This window comes from Garra rufa, chromosome 3 (assembly GCF_049309525.1).
Source record: "Garra rufa chromosome 3, GarRuf1.0, whole genome shotgun sequence".
NCBI lineage: Eukaryota > Metazoa > Chordata > Actinopteri > Cypriniformes > Cyprinidae > Garra > Garra rufa.
Window position 1 is genome coordinate 41,132,624 of NC_133363.1, and position 18,532 is coordinate 41,151,155.

Sequence of the window (18,532 nt, forward strand, 5' to 3'; positions counted from 1 at the left end):
CATGAATAAAAGGCAAGTATTCTGTAAACATGGCTATTATGCTAGGTGTAATTTATACCCTTCTCATTGTTTAAATCTTCAGTCCCACTTGCAACAAAGGACATTGATATAGTAATTTAAACGACCCAATACTACTTTAAAGGCGGTGTCAGAGGATAAGAGAGCACTTCTTTTGAAATAATTGTAATGAGACAGATCAAAATGTTTAATAATATGAACACCGAACCTTGAATTCTGATGATTATTACGAATTAGGCAGCTGATCTATTTTAATCTTCTCACTGGTCTACTTAATAATGATTATTTTTGTACTGTCTCTATGTTGTTATTCGGTCGTGTTTAGGGGGACTCTCCAAGGGGGAGGAAACTGGGTGTTGCCCGTTTTTTTACGTCGACTGAATCCAAGCAGCAACACACACGGAGATTGGAGTTTAGTCTGCGCGAGCACTGCATAACGGCTGTTTCATCGAGACACTTCTTCGTTAACCGGCTTTAAAAACATCTTCCAGAAACCGACACCATGGGCGTGGAAGGCTGCACGAAATGCATCAAATACATGCTTTTCTTCTTTAATTTCATCTTCTGGGTAAGTGGTCATTCATTTCGAGCGGTGGTCCTGTGTCTGGCCTGAGAAACCGCCATTGGTTTTCTATTATAAATATTGTTTATCCTTCATGTTTTCAACCGTTATAACCAGGAATTTAAACCGCGCCGCTAATTTGTTTACGGAAAACGTAGATGACCCTGTAACTTCTGCTTTGACTAATTCACAACAAATGAAATTGTTTCAGATACAGATGTTTTATGTAGAAAATGCATGTTTATTATAAAATCGCTAAGACAAAATGATCAAAACGGCGCACAGTAAAGTGATTTTTTTCGATCTCACGGCGAAAATAACGGACAAGGGGCGAGGAGTCCAGCAACAAGATTGTCTATTAAAACTCTCCACAAAGACTAGTCTCGTTTTTTTTTTTTATTATAGCCTACCCGTCAAACCTACTAACGTTACTTTCTTGAACTTGCTTTAAATTTCACAACATTCGGCGACACAATAAAGTAATAAAACAGCGCAGTAATAAAATTGCCTTTGTCTGGTCCCTCCCACTGGCTGCAGTTTGGAAAAGAACCTGGAAAAGTGAATAGCAATAAAATATTCCACCCAGCCAGACCCTGTTAAGAGTTTGGGTTCATCATGGCAGTGTGTAATAGCCATACTAGTCATGTTGACCGCTCCTTCTTCAACCAAGTGGGGCTTTTGACTCATTTCCTTTTCGGAATTTACTCTTACTAAACTGTCTAGATAAAAAAATCAATCATGATGGATCTTTTGAGAAGTGTACAGTGTTCCAGTGTATATCTTAAATTGCTAAATTGTCCTCTCAAAATCTGTCCGATTAATCGGCTCAATTTTCATTGTACAAATGAGTCTCTTGGTAGGTGTTTTTTAAACCAAAGAAGTAAGAGTATTGCATAACTACATTGGTAATTTCGTAAGAAGCTATCACAGGATGATAAGTGCTAAAGCTAAACTTTTCTTCTTTTTCTTCCCAGAAAGTTCAGGCCCTTTCACACTAAGCACGATAACTAGGCTATGTCTATAAGTTTTAATTATCGTTCTAATTCTATGAGAATAGCAAAGTCCACTTAAAGCTTTAACAGTAACGACAGCGGAACAAAATCGCTGGAATCGTTGTTTTCAAGCTGAAAAACATTGGAAACCAATTAGAATCCACGCTTGAGCATTTCAAGCAGCAGACAACATAAGTGCAGCTCACGCTCCTAATAATCAAAACCAAAGTTATAACATAACAACAAAGAGGATCGATATTGTTTGAATCACTTTCAGAACTATTTCTTCCAGCTGATGAATGATTAAAAACATTGGCAGTCAGTCAGAGTCCAGCTGACTTTAAAGAGCTTGAGCATTTAAAGCAGTGGACGACATATCAACAGCTTTTGAACATAAAATAAAGGGTTTGATCACCGAAAAATGAAAATTCGGTGATTAATTACTTTCCCTCATGTTGTTCCAAACCCGTAAGACCTTAGTTCATCTTTGAAACACAAATTAAGATATTTTTGATGAAATCCCAGAGCTTTATGACCTATAGCGCCATTTTCTTTCCTCGCATGTAAACAACACATGATGTTGACGTAGAACATGTGTGCGCTGCACTTTGTTTACATTTAGACGAAAGCGTGTGCAAAATCGCACTAGGCTGACGCAGAGAAGAATAATTGTTGAATAAAGTTGTTATTTTTGTTTGTTTGTTTTTCGTACAAAAAGTATTCTCGTAGCTTCATAAAATTACGATTGAACCACTGGTTTTTGTCAATGTTCTTGGTACCTTTCTGGGCCTTGAATGTGGAAGGACCCTTGCTGTCTATGGAGGGTCAGAGAGCTCTTGGATTTCATCAAAAGTATCTTAATTTGTGTTCTGAAGACGAACGAAGGTCTTACAGGTTTGGAACGACATGAGGGAAAGTAATTAATGGCAGAATTATCATTTTTGGGTGAACTAACTCTATAAAGCCAATAAGAACCTTGTGGTGAAACAAGTAACCAACTTCACCATAAAGCAGAGGCATATTTTCCCGCTGGCTAATGGGTTTAACACCCATGCTGGTTTCTCTACAGGACCAACAGGTGGTGCGACCCCTCATGTGTGAATGTACATGGCAAAACAGCATGATGGCTTCCAGTTCCTACCTTGAGGAATTTTGCTTTGAGAACTGACCCATAGAGATGGTGGTGGCAAAAATACCTGTAAAGAAGATGTTAGATTTTAGAGTCCACTGCCAAGCCCATAGGATGAGTTTGACAGTACATTGTGGTTAATGGGGAATGGGTGCGGGGTTTTGACAGAAGGTCTGGGGATCTGCTTATGAGACTCATGCTTTGACATGCCAAACATTCTACAACCACCTCACACTGGGTCATGGGTCAAAAATAGAAGCCACACCAGACTGCTGGCAACAGAAGGGAGAGGTATGAGAAGGGGGCTCTGATTTTAAGACCCATACACAGGCTGATAACTGTGCGTGAGAGATAAGGAGAAGTGTGTGTGGGAGGGTGGATGCTAATTTCGTCATGTTGCAGGAAATATTAAGCAACGTGGTGCAAAATATTTTTGCATACTCTATCCATGGCATTGGCCTCTACTAAAATAGTTTATAGCTGGTTTTCCTGTGATGAGTATTCTAGAAATAGAGTAAACTGTACTTGTGTTAGGACTACTGTATAGCTTATAAGCAAAATGGTTATTATTAATGTGGTCTGTGTTCAGTAATTAGTCATTGATAGTTTACATGAACGTGCTGTTGCTGGTAATACAGTATGTGCAAATTGCACCAATCAGCCTTATGCATTTGAGGAAGTGTGTGTTGTTCTGTAATAATTGCCTAGTTATTACGCCTAGGCTATTATTATAATTCAAAATGATTACATTTGTGTATGTGCACAAACCTTGTGACTGTCCTCTATTATTCTTCACCTCAGGGTCACACTTCCTTCCCTATCAGGAAGGTAATTCTCAAAATATTGCTGTTCTGGTCTGCAAAAATGCAGTAAAACACTTGGGTAAAATAAAATAAAATAAAACACTGCTAACCAGACTGAAAATATTCAGAGCATGAGATCTTAAGGGAAGATGTTTATGTAATTAGTCAAAAAATCTTTTGTTCTTGTGTTCTCTAAAAACATGTGCTATAGCTGGTAGGTTTTATATAATCAAGTTTAAACCAGTAAAAAACCATAAACATAGTAGGCCATTACCAGGTGTTTGTACAGGTTTGTCGTGATGGTAATCGTCTCAACGGGTATCTCAAACACTAGAGCAACACCAAAGTCATTGGTTTGATTCTCAGGAAGTTCAAATGTATGCCTTATATGCAAAGTAAGTCACTTTGGATAAATGTCTTTTCGAAGCATGAATGCAAATGTTTATCTGCATGCTGACTACTTTCCTTTGGTTTTTGGGGTTTGTCTTAATCAGTCAGTTGCTAGTTATGTTGTCTTTTTCACTCTGTAGTTTCTGTTTTGATTGCAAAATACATTAGATTAGATACTGTGTCATATGAAATGTATATTTTCTGTGTTAGTTTACCATTCATAATTAAATAGTTGAATTATACAAAAAGAAAAAAATATTTATCTTAAAGTCTTAAAGTCACCACAAAATAAAAATGTGTATTTTTAATGGAATGTTGCATTGTTTATGATTAAAAATGTATCTGTGCACATCTTTTTTCATTTATTCAATTATATGCAAATTCATATGCAACCATTATTGTGCCTGTCTTCTCACAACATCCCAATGTATATTACTGTGAGGGCTGGGTAATTACCATTAACCTGTCACTGTCACTCACATGAAACAATTTAAGTGTTAGCAAACATTCTGATCATTTCCTAAAAGATAAAATCAAATCCCTCCCCACATTTTTTTCTCATTCGAGAAGCAGTTTCACTTAGATAAAAGTTACAATAAAAAATAAAAGATTGCAGTTTCATGCCAACTTAGTATTAACTTTTTGCACTCTGCAGAACTGCTTTTTTAAACAACAGATTTATACAGCAAATGTAGCCTTTAATCACCAAGCATTTTGTGATTGTCAATTCTGCATTGATTGAGTAGTCACTGTCCATGTTTTTTTCTGTGTAAAAAGGCTGTTTGATATTTTTAAATTTACAATAAAATGACAACAAAGTTGTAATTCAATCAGTAAAAGTGTTTATGATCATACTCAGCCTTTTTTAAAGCATTATAGCGTGGATTGCCGTATTATTGCCTGTAATAGCTTGTAATATGGCAAAATATCCTGTATGACAAATAGATTATTATTAAATTAATCCTTGTGTTCAGCTCTACAAAATAAATGGCATTTCCTGCTTTTTCCTACATAAATTCAGTTAAAGTATGGAAACTGAGAACGGAGAATGCCTCCAGATCGCCCCACAAGAATTATGGCTTACTCCCCCTGACACCTCTGGTCAACTAGAAACTGTGGTGCTTAGGGGAATCTCTGTTTACTCAGATATTCCCGAACTCATTATGAGTGAATGTAATGTGGAATCCACCGAGGACGGCTTGCTTAAAGTGACAGAGCTTCTCCAAGAACCATCATTTCAAAACCTCTCCCTTTGGCTGGGCCTCTGTTTACTCAGTTGCTAAGCAGCAGGCTGCCTGAGCTCTGGAATGGGCCTATCTGGCCTTTGGAGAGAGTGAGAAAGACAGAAAGGGAAATGGAAGGAACTCTTTCTCTCACACTTTTACCCCTCAGTGGAAAAGTTTTTCTCTGCTATGTTTAGCTGGAGAGAAAGTTCCTAATTCAAAAATTGTTTGTGGTTAAACAGCTCCACACAATATCCAGCATGCTGGTGCACAAGATTAGGCAAGTTAAAATGTCCAAGTATACTCTTTGTATTGCATGAAATTATATTTCTGTGAGGTTATTATGCTATTACTTATGAAAACATGTTTCTCCCACTGAATAATAAAAAAAAATGTGACTTTTTATCTTACAATTTAGACTTTTTTTCTGAATTGCATGATATAAACTCACAATTGCCAGAAATAAAGGCAAAATTGCGAGATAAAAACAATAGAAACTAAACAATTCTGACTTTTTTGCCCGCAATTTTGACTTTTTCTCAGAATTTTGATATATAAACTTCAATAACGTCCAATTTTGAGTGGGGGAAAAAAGTTTATATCCATGTTATAAAGTCAGTATTGTGAGATATAAACTAGCAATTCTGAGAAATAAAGTCACAATTGCAAGATATAAACTTGCAGTTCTGAGAAAAAAATATGAATTGTTTATATCTCACAATTCTGACTTAATTTCTCAGAATTGTGACTGTATTTTTCAGAATTGTGACTTTATAACCCACAATTGTGTCTATATAATGCAGTTCTGACTTTATTTCTCAGAATTTGCAAGTTTATATCTCACAATTCTGACTTTATAACTCACAATACTGAGTTTATATCTCAGAATTACGAGATGTAAACTCGCAATTGCAAGAAAAAAAGTCATGATTATCTTAAAACGAGCTGCCATAATTAATTGTATACTATTATAGTATTTTCTATTTTTCTATTTATTTCTATTATGTTTTAGTTTATTTGTTTTATTTTGAGTAATTTTAGTACTTGAACTTAAATTTATTTGATTTTAATTTGTTGGCAAAGCAACATTTATACATATATATTTTTAGTTTACCTTTTTCATCTCTTGATCTTTTTTCAGCTTTCTTTCAATTGACAAAAACAATTTGAATCGTTTTATTTTCAGTTACAGATAACAATGCTCAAAATCCTCTGTCTTGGTTTTGTAAAGGGGCTGTGGTTTCTTTTAACATCAACAGGTGTGCAAGACCAATAACCATGGGAAAAAAAACATTTAGAGAGAAGAGAAAGTGCTCAGTGCCTCCCTTGTGATCCTTTATGGGGGGTGTGGTGTGTAAGAACTGCACCAACAAATGCCTTTTGGTTTGACCTGGGGTGAATAGCTGTGGCGATGCAGCTGTTCGCAGATGTACTGTAGTACCGGTTCGAGTGTTGGATGCTTGATCGAATAGGGTTACAGAATGAGAGTATTGAGAGGAAGGAAGTACAAGTCCATTGTTTTCACAGCCAGAACTGAGAGTTCTGCTCATCCCAGCATTCCTGCTAATGGCCTTTGCTATGTCTCACATTCCCGGGACTCTCCCCTGTGCAGTATAGCCGATTCTTATTTGCTTCAAATGGCACCCACCAGGTACTTGGCGTTCTCGGGTGTACTTTATCTACGCACCGCATTCCTCCACAGAGCTTACGCATTCCTGACGAGATCCAGCTGCTCTCAGGGCCCAGCTCTTGTCTGATTCGACAGTGATTTCACTGTAAATAAAGCCATATAAACAAAGCCAAATAAACCTCTGTTGCTTGTCACGCAGGCGCCCCTCCCCCACCATGAACTTTCCCGCTTCTTAACTGCTCGTGCATACAATACCACACATTGTAGCGCTACTTTAAATGGTCTTCTCAGCTGCCTACGCCCTCTTTCCTTTTCCCCCTTTTTCTATCTCTCCCTCCCCCTAGCCGCAAGAGTCCGTGAGCACCCTCTCTCGTGAATATGCCATGTGTTTACGAGCCTCTCTCATCTGAATGTTCATCACTGTGAGCCATGTGAAGAGAAAAGCGGGCTCAACCATACTGCTGTGGCGTACAGTGATGTTTTGATATTCTTAACCCTCGGCACTGTGGGCCTCTGGATGGGGTCTGTAACAAGATCCCGCCTTCCCCCCTGCTACACAGAATGTGTCTCTCTTTCTCTTTGTTGAATGGAAAATAAGCAGACTACAAGAGAAAGACCCATGGAGACTGACACAATGCATCCACGCACCACTTTTAGAGTCTAGATGAAGAAGAATCTTGTGTCCAAACATATAAAAGCTTAAAGATGAGGAAAAAACAATGCGTATAAAGTTCACAAAAGGTCTTGCTGGTTTTGTTTGTGCCATAAACAACACTAACTAAATGTGTTAAAGTTTTTCTTCCTCTTTCTCACTCTGTTTTTGTTTGTTTTTTATAGCTGGCTGGATGTGTAATCTTGGGGGTTTCTCTCTGGCTCCGTCATGACAATAAGACCAGCAGTCTTCTGGAACTGAAGTATGAGGGCACAGAAGCACCCAGCACCTTCTACATCAGTAAGAGATCAGTTTCTCCATTTCCCATTATTATACTCTTTTCTCACTGAGTCTGTATTTTCCATCTCTCATCTCTCAGTCTGAACTGTGGTCACATAAAGTGGCTTGACTTTAACAAAGTGTCAAATGAATCATTTGAAAACATTTCTTTACACAGGATTATCTGAGTGTTCTGTCTTTCCTCTGGGTGGCAAACATGTTTTATAAGCAGTTCTTATTAGCAATACACTAAAATTTTTGTAACCAAAAATATTTGGCCAAAAAAAAAAAAGAATTTTCAGATTTATGGTTTTGGAATGCTGAAATAATTGAGTGAAACTGTGATGTTTAGTTAATGCTTCTCTATTAGTGCTTTTTAACTGTGTCAGCATCTGTTTTATAAACAAAACCTGGAAAAGGTTCAACAGGTAAACAAGTCAGGATGTCTGGACACACTTCACTTAGACTATAAATGATGCTAGTTCGGCTGGAATATTGAGAGGCAGCTTGTTTTCGAAGAACTTTTGAATGACTGGTTTAATTTGTCACCTAGTGCCTAAATTTAAATACAGAAATTGTTTCGGTTTCAGTCTTTGGCGTCACTCTTTGCCACTAAGGATTAAACACAACAGTGTTAAACACAGATGCTGCTCTTGTCCAGTTATTCCTATTGCACATTTATATTCTGTGTTTTGAAGTGGCAAATGTATAAAAATAAAGAAAGAGAACTTTTTCTCAATAAATATTTAGCTTAGAGGATAACTGTATTGGTGAGAAGCTTAGCAGTGACACACACCCAAATGAATTTTGTAATTTAACCCACAAGGGAAGTCAGTTGAAACACATAACAGAAGAAATGCTAACTTTAGTACAAGCTCATGGTTTTGTATCTGTATAGAAGGTTTTAAAGTTTCCACAACAGTACAGATGGTTCTGTTTCTTCCCTGTGATTGATGGCAAGTGATTTTCCAAACACAAATCTACAGATCAGTTGACATCCATGGAAAATTGATTGGATGGTTCACCTGGACATTTGTGAGGTCAGAGGCAGGGGCGTAGCAGCCAATTTAAAAGTGGGGGGGACAGTATAGTCATGTGACCCAAAGGTGATGTTAATACAGTATAGACCTTTTTCCTGAACAAGGAAGTAAGTCCGACTCTTAACTGAAATAATGCTTTGCATTTCCATTGTTTCTAGTCAAATTAGGGTATATTTCCGAGCTAATAAACTAATGTTAAACCTATTAAAATGTTTTTAAAAAGCACATGGCTCCATAGCGCCATCACTTGGCAATGTCGCAATGACCGTCATTTGTCAGTACCTCACCTTAATAAGTGTGTAGATGACACGAAGCAGCGGAAGGTAGCTACATTAAAAACAGATGGACGCTATTTGAATGGGTTCCTATGGAAACCGGAACAGAAAAGCATTCAATCTGACGTTAGAATTCGTAATGGCGGCGCTCATCGTTTACTCAGGAAAAAGGTCTACAATACATTCTGTTTACAAGAGCAACAAGATTTGAAGCTCATGGCAGACGCCCAAGAGATTCGCGCTGTGATTGGCTAAATGTTACTTCACTCAAATCTAAGTAACAAATCAGAGACCAGGGGCAGAAATATTGGCGCTAGATCAAAAAAAGTGCGGGGGACAGAATCACCTGTTTCTAAAAGTGAGGGGGACGTGTCCCCCCCGTCCCCCCCGGTTGCTACGCCCCTGGTCAGAGGTTAGTGTCAAGGACTCTTACAGATGCACAAGTGGGCTGTTTCTGGTGGCGACTGTTAAAAGCATTTTGTTTATTCAGGAAGGCCTTGTGCCTGTTAAGGCACAGAGGTTAACAAGTGGGTAAACAATTCTCCAGTTCACGTAAAAGCTATTATAAGACCTAATATTTACAAAGACATGGATTTCAAGAGAGAAATCTCTTATCTATATCTGAAGTGTCAAGAAAAATGGTTTAAAGGAATAGTTTATCCATATTTTCAACATAATTATACCTGGAAGACAGTGTAGGTCATGTAGGTTTTTTTTTTATTCAACATTCAATAAAAATATATGGAATAAAAATATATTCTAAACATTTTTAATTAATATTATAAATATTGTTTGTTACGTAAAAGTAGACATAGTATAGGTTGAAAATAGATATGAGAAAATAGAGTGGTTTCACCATTGCAATATGCCTACCTCTTTAAAAAAAAAAAAAAAAAAGCTTGTGTTTTTTATCTTGTGATACATGGACACTGTACAGGTGTCTGCTTTCTCAGGCTGTAAAATAAACCTCCCTGTCGTATTTGTGAAAACACTGTTCTCTTTTCCTTTTCCTCTCTTATCCATTGGCCTTTAAGATATTTGCCAGGGTTTTTTCAGCTAGATCTCTTTGCCTGCCTTATGGAAAACACGTGGCTCACACTCATCCAAAAGTGAAACCTAGTATTTTCGACATGTTTGTTAATGAGCATATAACTAATGGAAACAGGAAAGTCTCATTTAAGAGCCACAATTACACAGGGTTTGTATTGTATGTTCTCCTTCTCTGTGCCCCTTTCACAATTCCCTACCCACATCAAACACATAAACACACTCAACACACACTTATTTTTTCTGGAATGCAGAATATTATCTCTTTTTTATTTCACTCAGTTGGAAATATTTTTGCAGCTCTGTGTGCTAAACGGAGGAGTTTAATATGTGTGGCCCTGCTTAGGGTTTGGAAAATGTGAAATTCCAGTGAGTCATGTTAAGTATTTCCTGAACATTCAGGGCTGGATACAGATGTGACTAACTGTGTGTTTATGTGTGTACATCTTGGGTGTACTGTATAAGTGAATGTAGCTTACACAGTATTGCTAACACCCCTCACTGAGTAGCTTGAAGCAAAATGTTTGTTTCATATAATTTTAAACTCATTTCTAATTGTAGTTTATAGGAGTTTTAAACAAAGGTTTGGGTGGAGCATGTTCATCTAATCCTGCCGTTCACAATGCAAGAGTAAGCATGTATAAATGACCTCTTAACTCACACCAGTGACAATTCTTCAGGCGTCCCTTCACCACCCCATCTCCACCTTTGTGCCAGTTTTAATGCTAATTCATGTATGAGTTCAGGGGAGTTAGCTTGAGAGCTAGAAGAACACTCAATCATGAACATCAATCAGTTTTAAGCTCAAAAAGTCAAATATAGTTTAAACTATATACTTTATCTCACAAAATAATAATAACATTAAAGGGATAGTTCACCCAAAAATTTAAATTCTGCCATTCATTACTCACTCCCATGTAATTTCAAACCCTTGAGACCTTCATTCATCTTCTGAACACAAATGAAGATATTTTTGATTAAATCCAAGAGGTTTCTGAACCTGCATAGACAGCAGTTCAACTGACACGTTCAAGGCCCAAAAGGACATTGTTAAACTCAGTGTTGTTTTCGTCAACGATGACGAAATAATTTCGTTGACGCAACTTTTTTTCATGACGATAACGAGACGATGACGAGATAAAAATGGCTCTTTGATGACTAAAACATGACGAGACGTGTGTGAGTTTTCGTTGACGAGACGAGAATAGACGAAAATGTTAGTGGGTGGTCCGTCAGACGTTTAAAATGCACGACATTTCTGCTTATTGTGCATGCCAATTAAAACCTAAAAAGTATCTGCCGCTATGGCAAGCCGTTTAGCATTAATTAAATACTCTTTGCCATACTAGTAGGCTATGGCAAGCCGTTTTAGCATTCTATCCTTGTTTGGTTATGCCCACCACGTGCTCAACATGTCACATTGTTGTCACTAAGACAGACAGACAATTAACCATGATGGCGGCAGTTTGCACATTATTTCAAATATATGTCTTTTATGTCTAAAACCATTCCTTCATTATTGTAATTATTGTTGAAAATAGTCAATCCGGAAGCTCACATTGTGTTGAACTATAGATCTGCTATTTTCACAACTTATAAGTGACACTACCCAACAGCAAAATACTTATTGACCTACATTAATTTGTTAAAAGACTACTTTTCCCCCTTTTTCTGACTAAAACTTGACTAAAACCTTTATGACTTTTCGTCGACTAAAATTGGACTAAAACTATCACATATAGAAGTGACTAAAATTTGACTAAAACTAATAAGCATTTTAGTCCAAAAGACTAAGACTAAGACTAAATCTAAGATGGTTGTCAAAAACAACACTGGTTAAACTTCTTTGTGCACAGAAAGTATTCTCGTAACATGGACTGGTTTAATGATATCTTTACTATCTTTCTGGGCCTTGAATGTGTCAGTTGCATTGCTGTCTATGCAGGGACAGAAAGCTCTGGGATTTCAACAAAAATATCTTAATTTGTGTTCCGAAGTTGAACGAAGGTCTTACAGGTTTGGAACAACATGAGAATAAGTAATTAATGAGAGATACTTTATTTTTGGGTGAACCTTTAAAAATGTTATAAACTGTTTTTATTTTAACCTGTACATTTAAACTTTCTATTTGTCAAAAATCCTAAAAAGTATCAAGATTTTCACAAATAATATTAAGCTGTACAACTGTTTTCCACATTTATAATTATAAGAAATGCTTATTGAGCACCAAATCAGCATTTTAGAATACAATACATTGTAAATTATATTAAAATAATATTTATCTTCCTGTATTTTTGATCTTATAAATGCAGCCTTGATGAATTTTTGAAAACATTTAATATACTCTTTTTTTAATGGTAGTTTATGTATTTTTCTTTAAAAAACATATTTCTTAGTTTATAAAAATATACTAATAATTAAAAATAATAGTCTTTTTTATATTAGCTGGAAATTATACATATAATATGCAAAACATTACTGAGAATGTGGTGAATTTAGAGACAAAACAAAACTCTTAAGTAAAATGTCAGATTCTAAAGCTTAATGTCATGTTTTGTATTTTTATATTTTTTGGAAGAACTGGTGAGACCTCATTTAAGGCCAAAACTAAGTTTGTTTGGATTTTGTTTCAGTAGTTAGAAACAGAACTTTCCATAACCACCACTGATCGCTAAAGTATACCTCTCCTCGGGTATTACAAACTACTTTTTACCCCTAAGCGAAAAGAAAAAAAACTTTGCCGTTAGTATATAAGGGCCTTAACCTTTTGACCATCAAGGTCCAGCGCTTCAGTGAGACACAGCCGCTATTATAAAAGCCCAGCGGGTGGCCTGCAAGATGTCTGGGAACAGCTGAGGACTCAGGCACTATGGGAGCGGCAGTGGTTTGGGGGGGGCATGAAGGCGAGACGTAAAACTCAGATTTGTGGCATCCTAACACATGGCAACCATATAAAGAATGCTGTCAGAAAAAATACAGCTGCTAATTCCTGTAAGGTAGCAGATCTGAAAGCAAAGCCAGAGAATCAGCAAATTCAAGAGTTAATGTACCTTGATATGACATGCACTTGGCAGAACAGTGTAATAGAGATTTACGGGAATGACGCAATGCAAGTGATGATTGACAGAGTGTGATTTAGAACTCAGGTTGAAACACAACAAGTATACTGTGATCTATTGTCTGTCTGCAAAGTGCAAAGATGCCATGTAAGGAGCTGCAGATGAGACATTACAGCTCTCAACATCTTAATGTGAGGAAATGGCCTGCAGCCAGCAGCTCTACTCACCCTGCCTTGCTCTTTATGGAGTGTAATGTGAGAGAACACAACTAGAGCTCAAGTCCATCAGAGAAAGAGCGGTGGACGGCTTCAGGTGGGGAAGATTTTTGCTCTGAATAGAATTGTGCTCGCTTTAATAGTCACCACTTCGTCTTGTAGCTACATTGTAGTATGCAGTTAAAGAATAAGCTCTCATAAATATTAAATAGTAGTCAATCATTAATTTCCATAAATGAGTGTTGTGATATTTACTACTCATGAATATGTTATGTTCAGGTGAACACAAACTCAGTGACTAAAAATATCCAACTCATTATTGTTTTTGTTGAACAAACATTTAAGACTCTTTCCCTTCGTTTCCCTATCTTATCTTGAGCAATTCCCATCAGCCACTGTGTAAGCCTCATGGTGGTGTGTGGTCAGGTTAGCTTTTTCCTGAAAGTGCCTGCTGCTGAGTGTGAGGGGGAATGGAGCTTGCCCGGGTGACTCAATTATTCCATAATGGCAGGGGAGGGATGTATCCATAGCAACAAAATTAGATGAGTGACTGCTTCTGTACTTAAACACTACAGTTTGGAATTCTGGATTCAAACAAATATGACATCAATGCCATTAGTGTTTCTTTTAGCTGTACTGGCTCTTTGGGTCCACATTGCAAACTAATCATAGGGCTCAACAATAAGGATTTTGCTGCTGTCCCAGGCTGGTTTTACACTGATAACTCAAGCAATACAAAAGTGAAGCTATACGCTACCATTCAAGCGTTTTATTTTTAAATATTTTACAGTTTCAACAAAATTAATAAGCAGCAGAATTGTTTTTAACTTAAAAAAAATGTTTCTTGAGCACTAAATTGTTTCTGAAGGATCATGTGACACTGAAGACTAAATAATGTCTGTTGAAAATTAGCTTTGCCATTACAGGAATAAATTACATTTTTATAAAGTACATTCAAATAATAAACAGCTTTTTTTAATTGTAGTAATATTTCACAGTATTACTGATTTTACTGTGTTTGTAAACAAATAAATTCTTCTTTCAAAAACATTTAAAAATCTTTCGATCCCACGCGTTTGAATGTTAGTGTATGTATTTTTCGTTTTTAGGAAAAATTAAATGTTATTAAATGTTATTAGGGCTGTCACTAATGATTATTTTGGTAATCGAGTAATCGGTCAATTATTCTGTCAATTAATCAGATAATTATAATTTTTTTAGACCTAATTAAACAATAGACTTTAATTACTTAAATACATACATAACTCATATATACATATATAATAGCCAGTGTTGGGGGTAACGCATTACAAGTAACGCAAGTTACATAATCAGATTACTTTTTTCAAGTAACTTTTTCATAAACAACAAAATATCTAAATATCTTAGTTACCTTTTCAAAAAAAGTAACGCCAGTTACTTTGTTTCCTTTATGTATTTAATCCCATTTTATTAACCAATGTCTTTGCTGCTGACCTTTGTTGATCCAATTCAACCATACTAATTAGCTAAATTTACTTTAGATTAACATTTGTGCATAATTTTTCTCATTGCTCATGTTGAACTTCCTTCTCCTACAGTTGTACAGTACAGACGTGAATTTGCTTTTCCTTCAGCCTTAGGCTTATGCATTTCACTTATTGGTGTGAAAGGGCTTTTACATTTGTTAAAAATCAAACTTTTAATATTAAAAACAAATAAGCAAGCCCTGCCCAGATTTAAAAAGTAACGCAAAAGTAATGTAACACATTACTTTCCATAAAAAGGACTAAGTAACATAATTAGTTACTTTTTTATGGAGTAAGGCAATATTGTAATGCATTACTTTTTTGTAATGCTTAACTTTCCCCAACAATGATAATAGCAATGAGGCGATAATAATTATTTGAATTAGGGATGTTAACCGATGACCGTTTGACCGGTGGTTGACCGTATCAACATTAACCGGTCAAAGTTGTCGGTAGTCGGTTAAAAAAAAAAGTGCCGGTGCGTCTTTTACGCATTCTGAAGGTGCCTGTTTTATCCATTGGTTTTATCATGTTGCAGTCTATTAGGCCAGGGATTCCCAAACTTTTCAGCTCACGACCCCCAAAATAACCGTGCCAGTGACTCGTGACCCCCACTATCCTCGGAAGTGTTTAAAATATACAAACTTTGCGCGCAACGGCGCACATGGGCCAATAGGCCTATCCAAACATCTGCATGTCAACACAAAAGAACACAACGGTCTAACAACTAGGGCTGGTCCGAATACCATTTTTTGAGCTTCGAAGCTTCGGTGGGAGGGGCTGAACATATTCTTCTCTCTAATAAAGGCAGGAATCTCTGTATGTCTTTCTGTTTGCATTTTTATTATGTCGAGAACAGTTCATCCAAACGATTTTTGCTGTGGACCCGAGGGAGTGCAGTGTTGCATTTTGGTGCAATATGGACACACCACACGTTCAGAATTAATAAATTGTAATAGAACATTGCTGGATGCGACGCGCCTCACGCAGGCAGAGCTTATATGCTTCATGAACGGACACCGCGCTAGTGATACAAAACACACATGTCTGTTAAGTGCAATACTTTTAATAAGGTAACGTTAGCCTAAAAATTTTTAACAAACAAATCACTCCCAAATCAGAAATTAGCACAGTAATTACTGGCACCGTGAAGGGTAGGCTATTTAAATAAAAGAAGAACGAAAAAAATGGCGCGGTGTTTATATATAAATAAATTATTCGTATCTAAATTATTTATAAATAAATATATATATACATTATATACAGTAGTCAACATTCGAAGTGGATCAAAACCTTTCATCAAATTTGTCCTAAAACCAAAAAGAATACCCATTCTTATCTTAGGACAACTTTTGATTAACTTTTTTGATCCACTTCAAATGTTGACTACTGTATAACGTTTGTGTATATAAGCCTATATAAAATACACAGCCTATGTATATTATGTTGAAACCCAAAATAAATGAGGCCCAAACATTATTAACAAACGTGCTTGTTTATTTGAGCACTTCCGTCAGTGAACAATCAGCCTACAAAACGCTAAAATAAATCAAATAAATAATACATTTAAATATGAATCTAGCCTAAATAATAATGTTAAATCGGTTATTTAAGAAACATTCGTTGCAAACATTACTAAAACCTCGCCCGGACCTTCTCCGACAGCTCATCAGAATTACTGGCCCAAGTCCGACTGGAACCGGTCTGTTTTCTCTTTCTCTTCCCCACTGCACAGCTGCTGTTTTTAATAGCAAAGTGATTACATTTATTTTCGTTTATTTAGGTTATAAAGTTAATTTAGACATATATTTGGAACACTTTTTATTTGTTAAATTTAAGTTTTTGTTTTTTAAAGTAACGACCAAGTCATCACGATTTCAATTAAAACCCATAGATATAAGCACGCTTTGCAGAACATGGAAGCGCCAGCCAGCGCTATGTGAAACTTCATTTTTGCTCATAAAGGTAAGACTAATATATCATCCGAAACTGTAAAAAAAATAATTTAAATAATTCAAATCGAAAACAAAACTCTTCCAAATCCAATAGCTATAGGCCTAATGCATATGCATGTAGGTATTAAAGCCGCGTCAATGAGCAAATGGCATCAGGATCAACTTCATCTTTGTGTCAAATACCAGTTTTTTAATAAATAATTCAAATATCTCCCTACTTTTCCCCCGACACATTCATGGTAATTATTTTTGCTGGGGCTTTGCGGTCAGCTTTATGCGTGCATTTAAAGCAGAGGCGCAGTTGTCATTACGACAGTCACAGCCCTAGTTTTGCTTAAACCATTTAAGTGGGCCCGACTGTACTATATAGTGTCTCTCAAATATTACTCAATTTCTCTCTCTTTTTTTTTTTTTTTTTTTTTTTTTTTTGCTGTTTCTGTGTTAGTGGCGCGGCAGTCTGATCTTCTTCATTCATATTTAAGCGCAAATGAGAACCGTTTTGCGGGGGATGCAAGGTGTATGGAAAAAAAAAACGAATATTGAATCTCAACATTTAAAATCGAATGCCAACCCACCGAACGAATATTCGATTTGAATATTCTGGTCCAATCCTACTAACAACCAATTTTTTAAATAGTAATTTACTCGTTTGTTTAATTTCAACAAAAATAATATCCTAGGGGATTTTTAAAAAGTGACGTGAGTGGCAGTGTGTGCGGGAGGCAGAGCGGCAGAGAGATGCGACAGAGTTGCGAAATTGCAGGCGCGGCTCGAAACGGCTGTTATTTCAAATAGCGTACCATATTTTAAACTAATCGGTTAACCGGTTTCAACCGGCTAATGAGGCTCGGTGGTCGGTCAAGAAATTTTTTAGTTTTCGCCATCCCTAATTTGAATTGAAGTATCGAAAGCACGTAATCATATGGTTTTGTTGAACAAAACTGTTAAAATGCATAATGTATTATAAACGAAAGCGCTAATGTACATTACGTATTATAGCACATGACTGTAAAGGGCGCCAATGGCCTGATGATTGTTTTTACACTTTACTGCGTGATGTAATCCTTCTTTAATATTGAGCAAACAACATTTAATTCGAATGTCCACTTAATCTTTAATATTGGACCATTTCTGTATGCTACAGCCACTGTAATTTCTTGCATATGTAGAAATCAAAACGTGCAAACTTTTATGTTGAAACTGCGATGAACAGTTAGCATATTGAGAAAGATATGTGTTTGCGTATTTATAACTGATTTACATTAGTTGTGTTCCCACATGAATGCTATAATAAACCCTAACTTACAGCAATATGCAGAGATGGAGTTTGAGATGCTTCACACATGTAAATTAAAAGTTTTTGATGCAAAATTCCTGAAAACATTGTAAGTGGACCTCAGAGAACAGTACAACATAATAAAAAAGGGCAGTTCATGAATCATGACCCTGTTAAAACAAAGTTTCTTAATTTCTAAAAATAAAATAATTAAAAATATCTTATTTATTTAAAACATTAAATTGAAATTATAGATTAAATGGAATTCAATATAAAACATTCACTGTGTTATAATATTTAAACTACCACTAACCGCAAAACCAGTATATAGGGTAACCCCACAAAAATGTTGTTTATTATATATAGCAATCTCATGTATGGTACATTTGAGTAATTTTTTCCAGAAAGGATGTTATTGTGATTCATTCACTGGAGAAATCCCCACATTTTCCTTTCAGTAAAGAAAGCAGTGAATGAAT

At 36.2% G+C, this 18,532-nt stretch overlaps 1 protein-coding gene across 1 annotated transcript in view; it reads left to right on the forward strand.

Annotated features, from left to right (window-relative positions):
• Positions 1 to 383: 383 nt before the first annotated feature.
• Positions 384 to 18,532, forward strand: part of cd81a (CD81 molecule a) — a 33,391-nt gene continuing 15,242 nt past the window's right edge. Inside the window, exons 1-2 of the mRNA XM_073836163.1 lie at positions 384 to 586; positions 7,585 to 7,699. Of these exons, the coding sequence (XP_073692264.1) occupies positions 521 to 586; positions 7,585 to 7,699 (181 nt within the window). The 5' untranslated portion in view covers positions 384 to 520. The remainder of the gene's footprint in view (positions 587 to 7,584; positions 7,700 to 18,532) is intronic.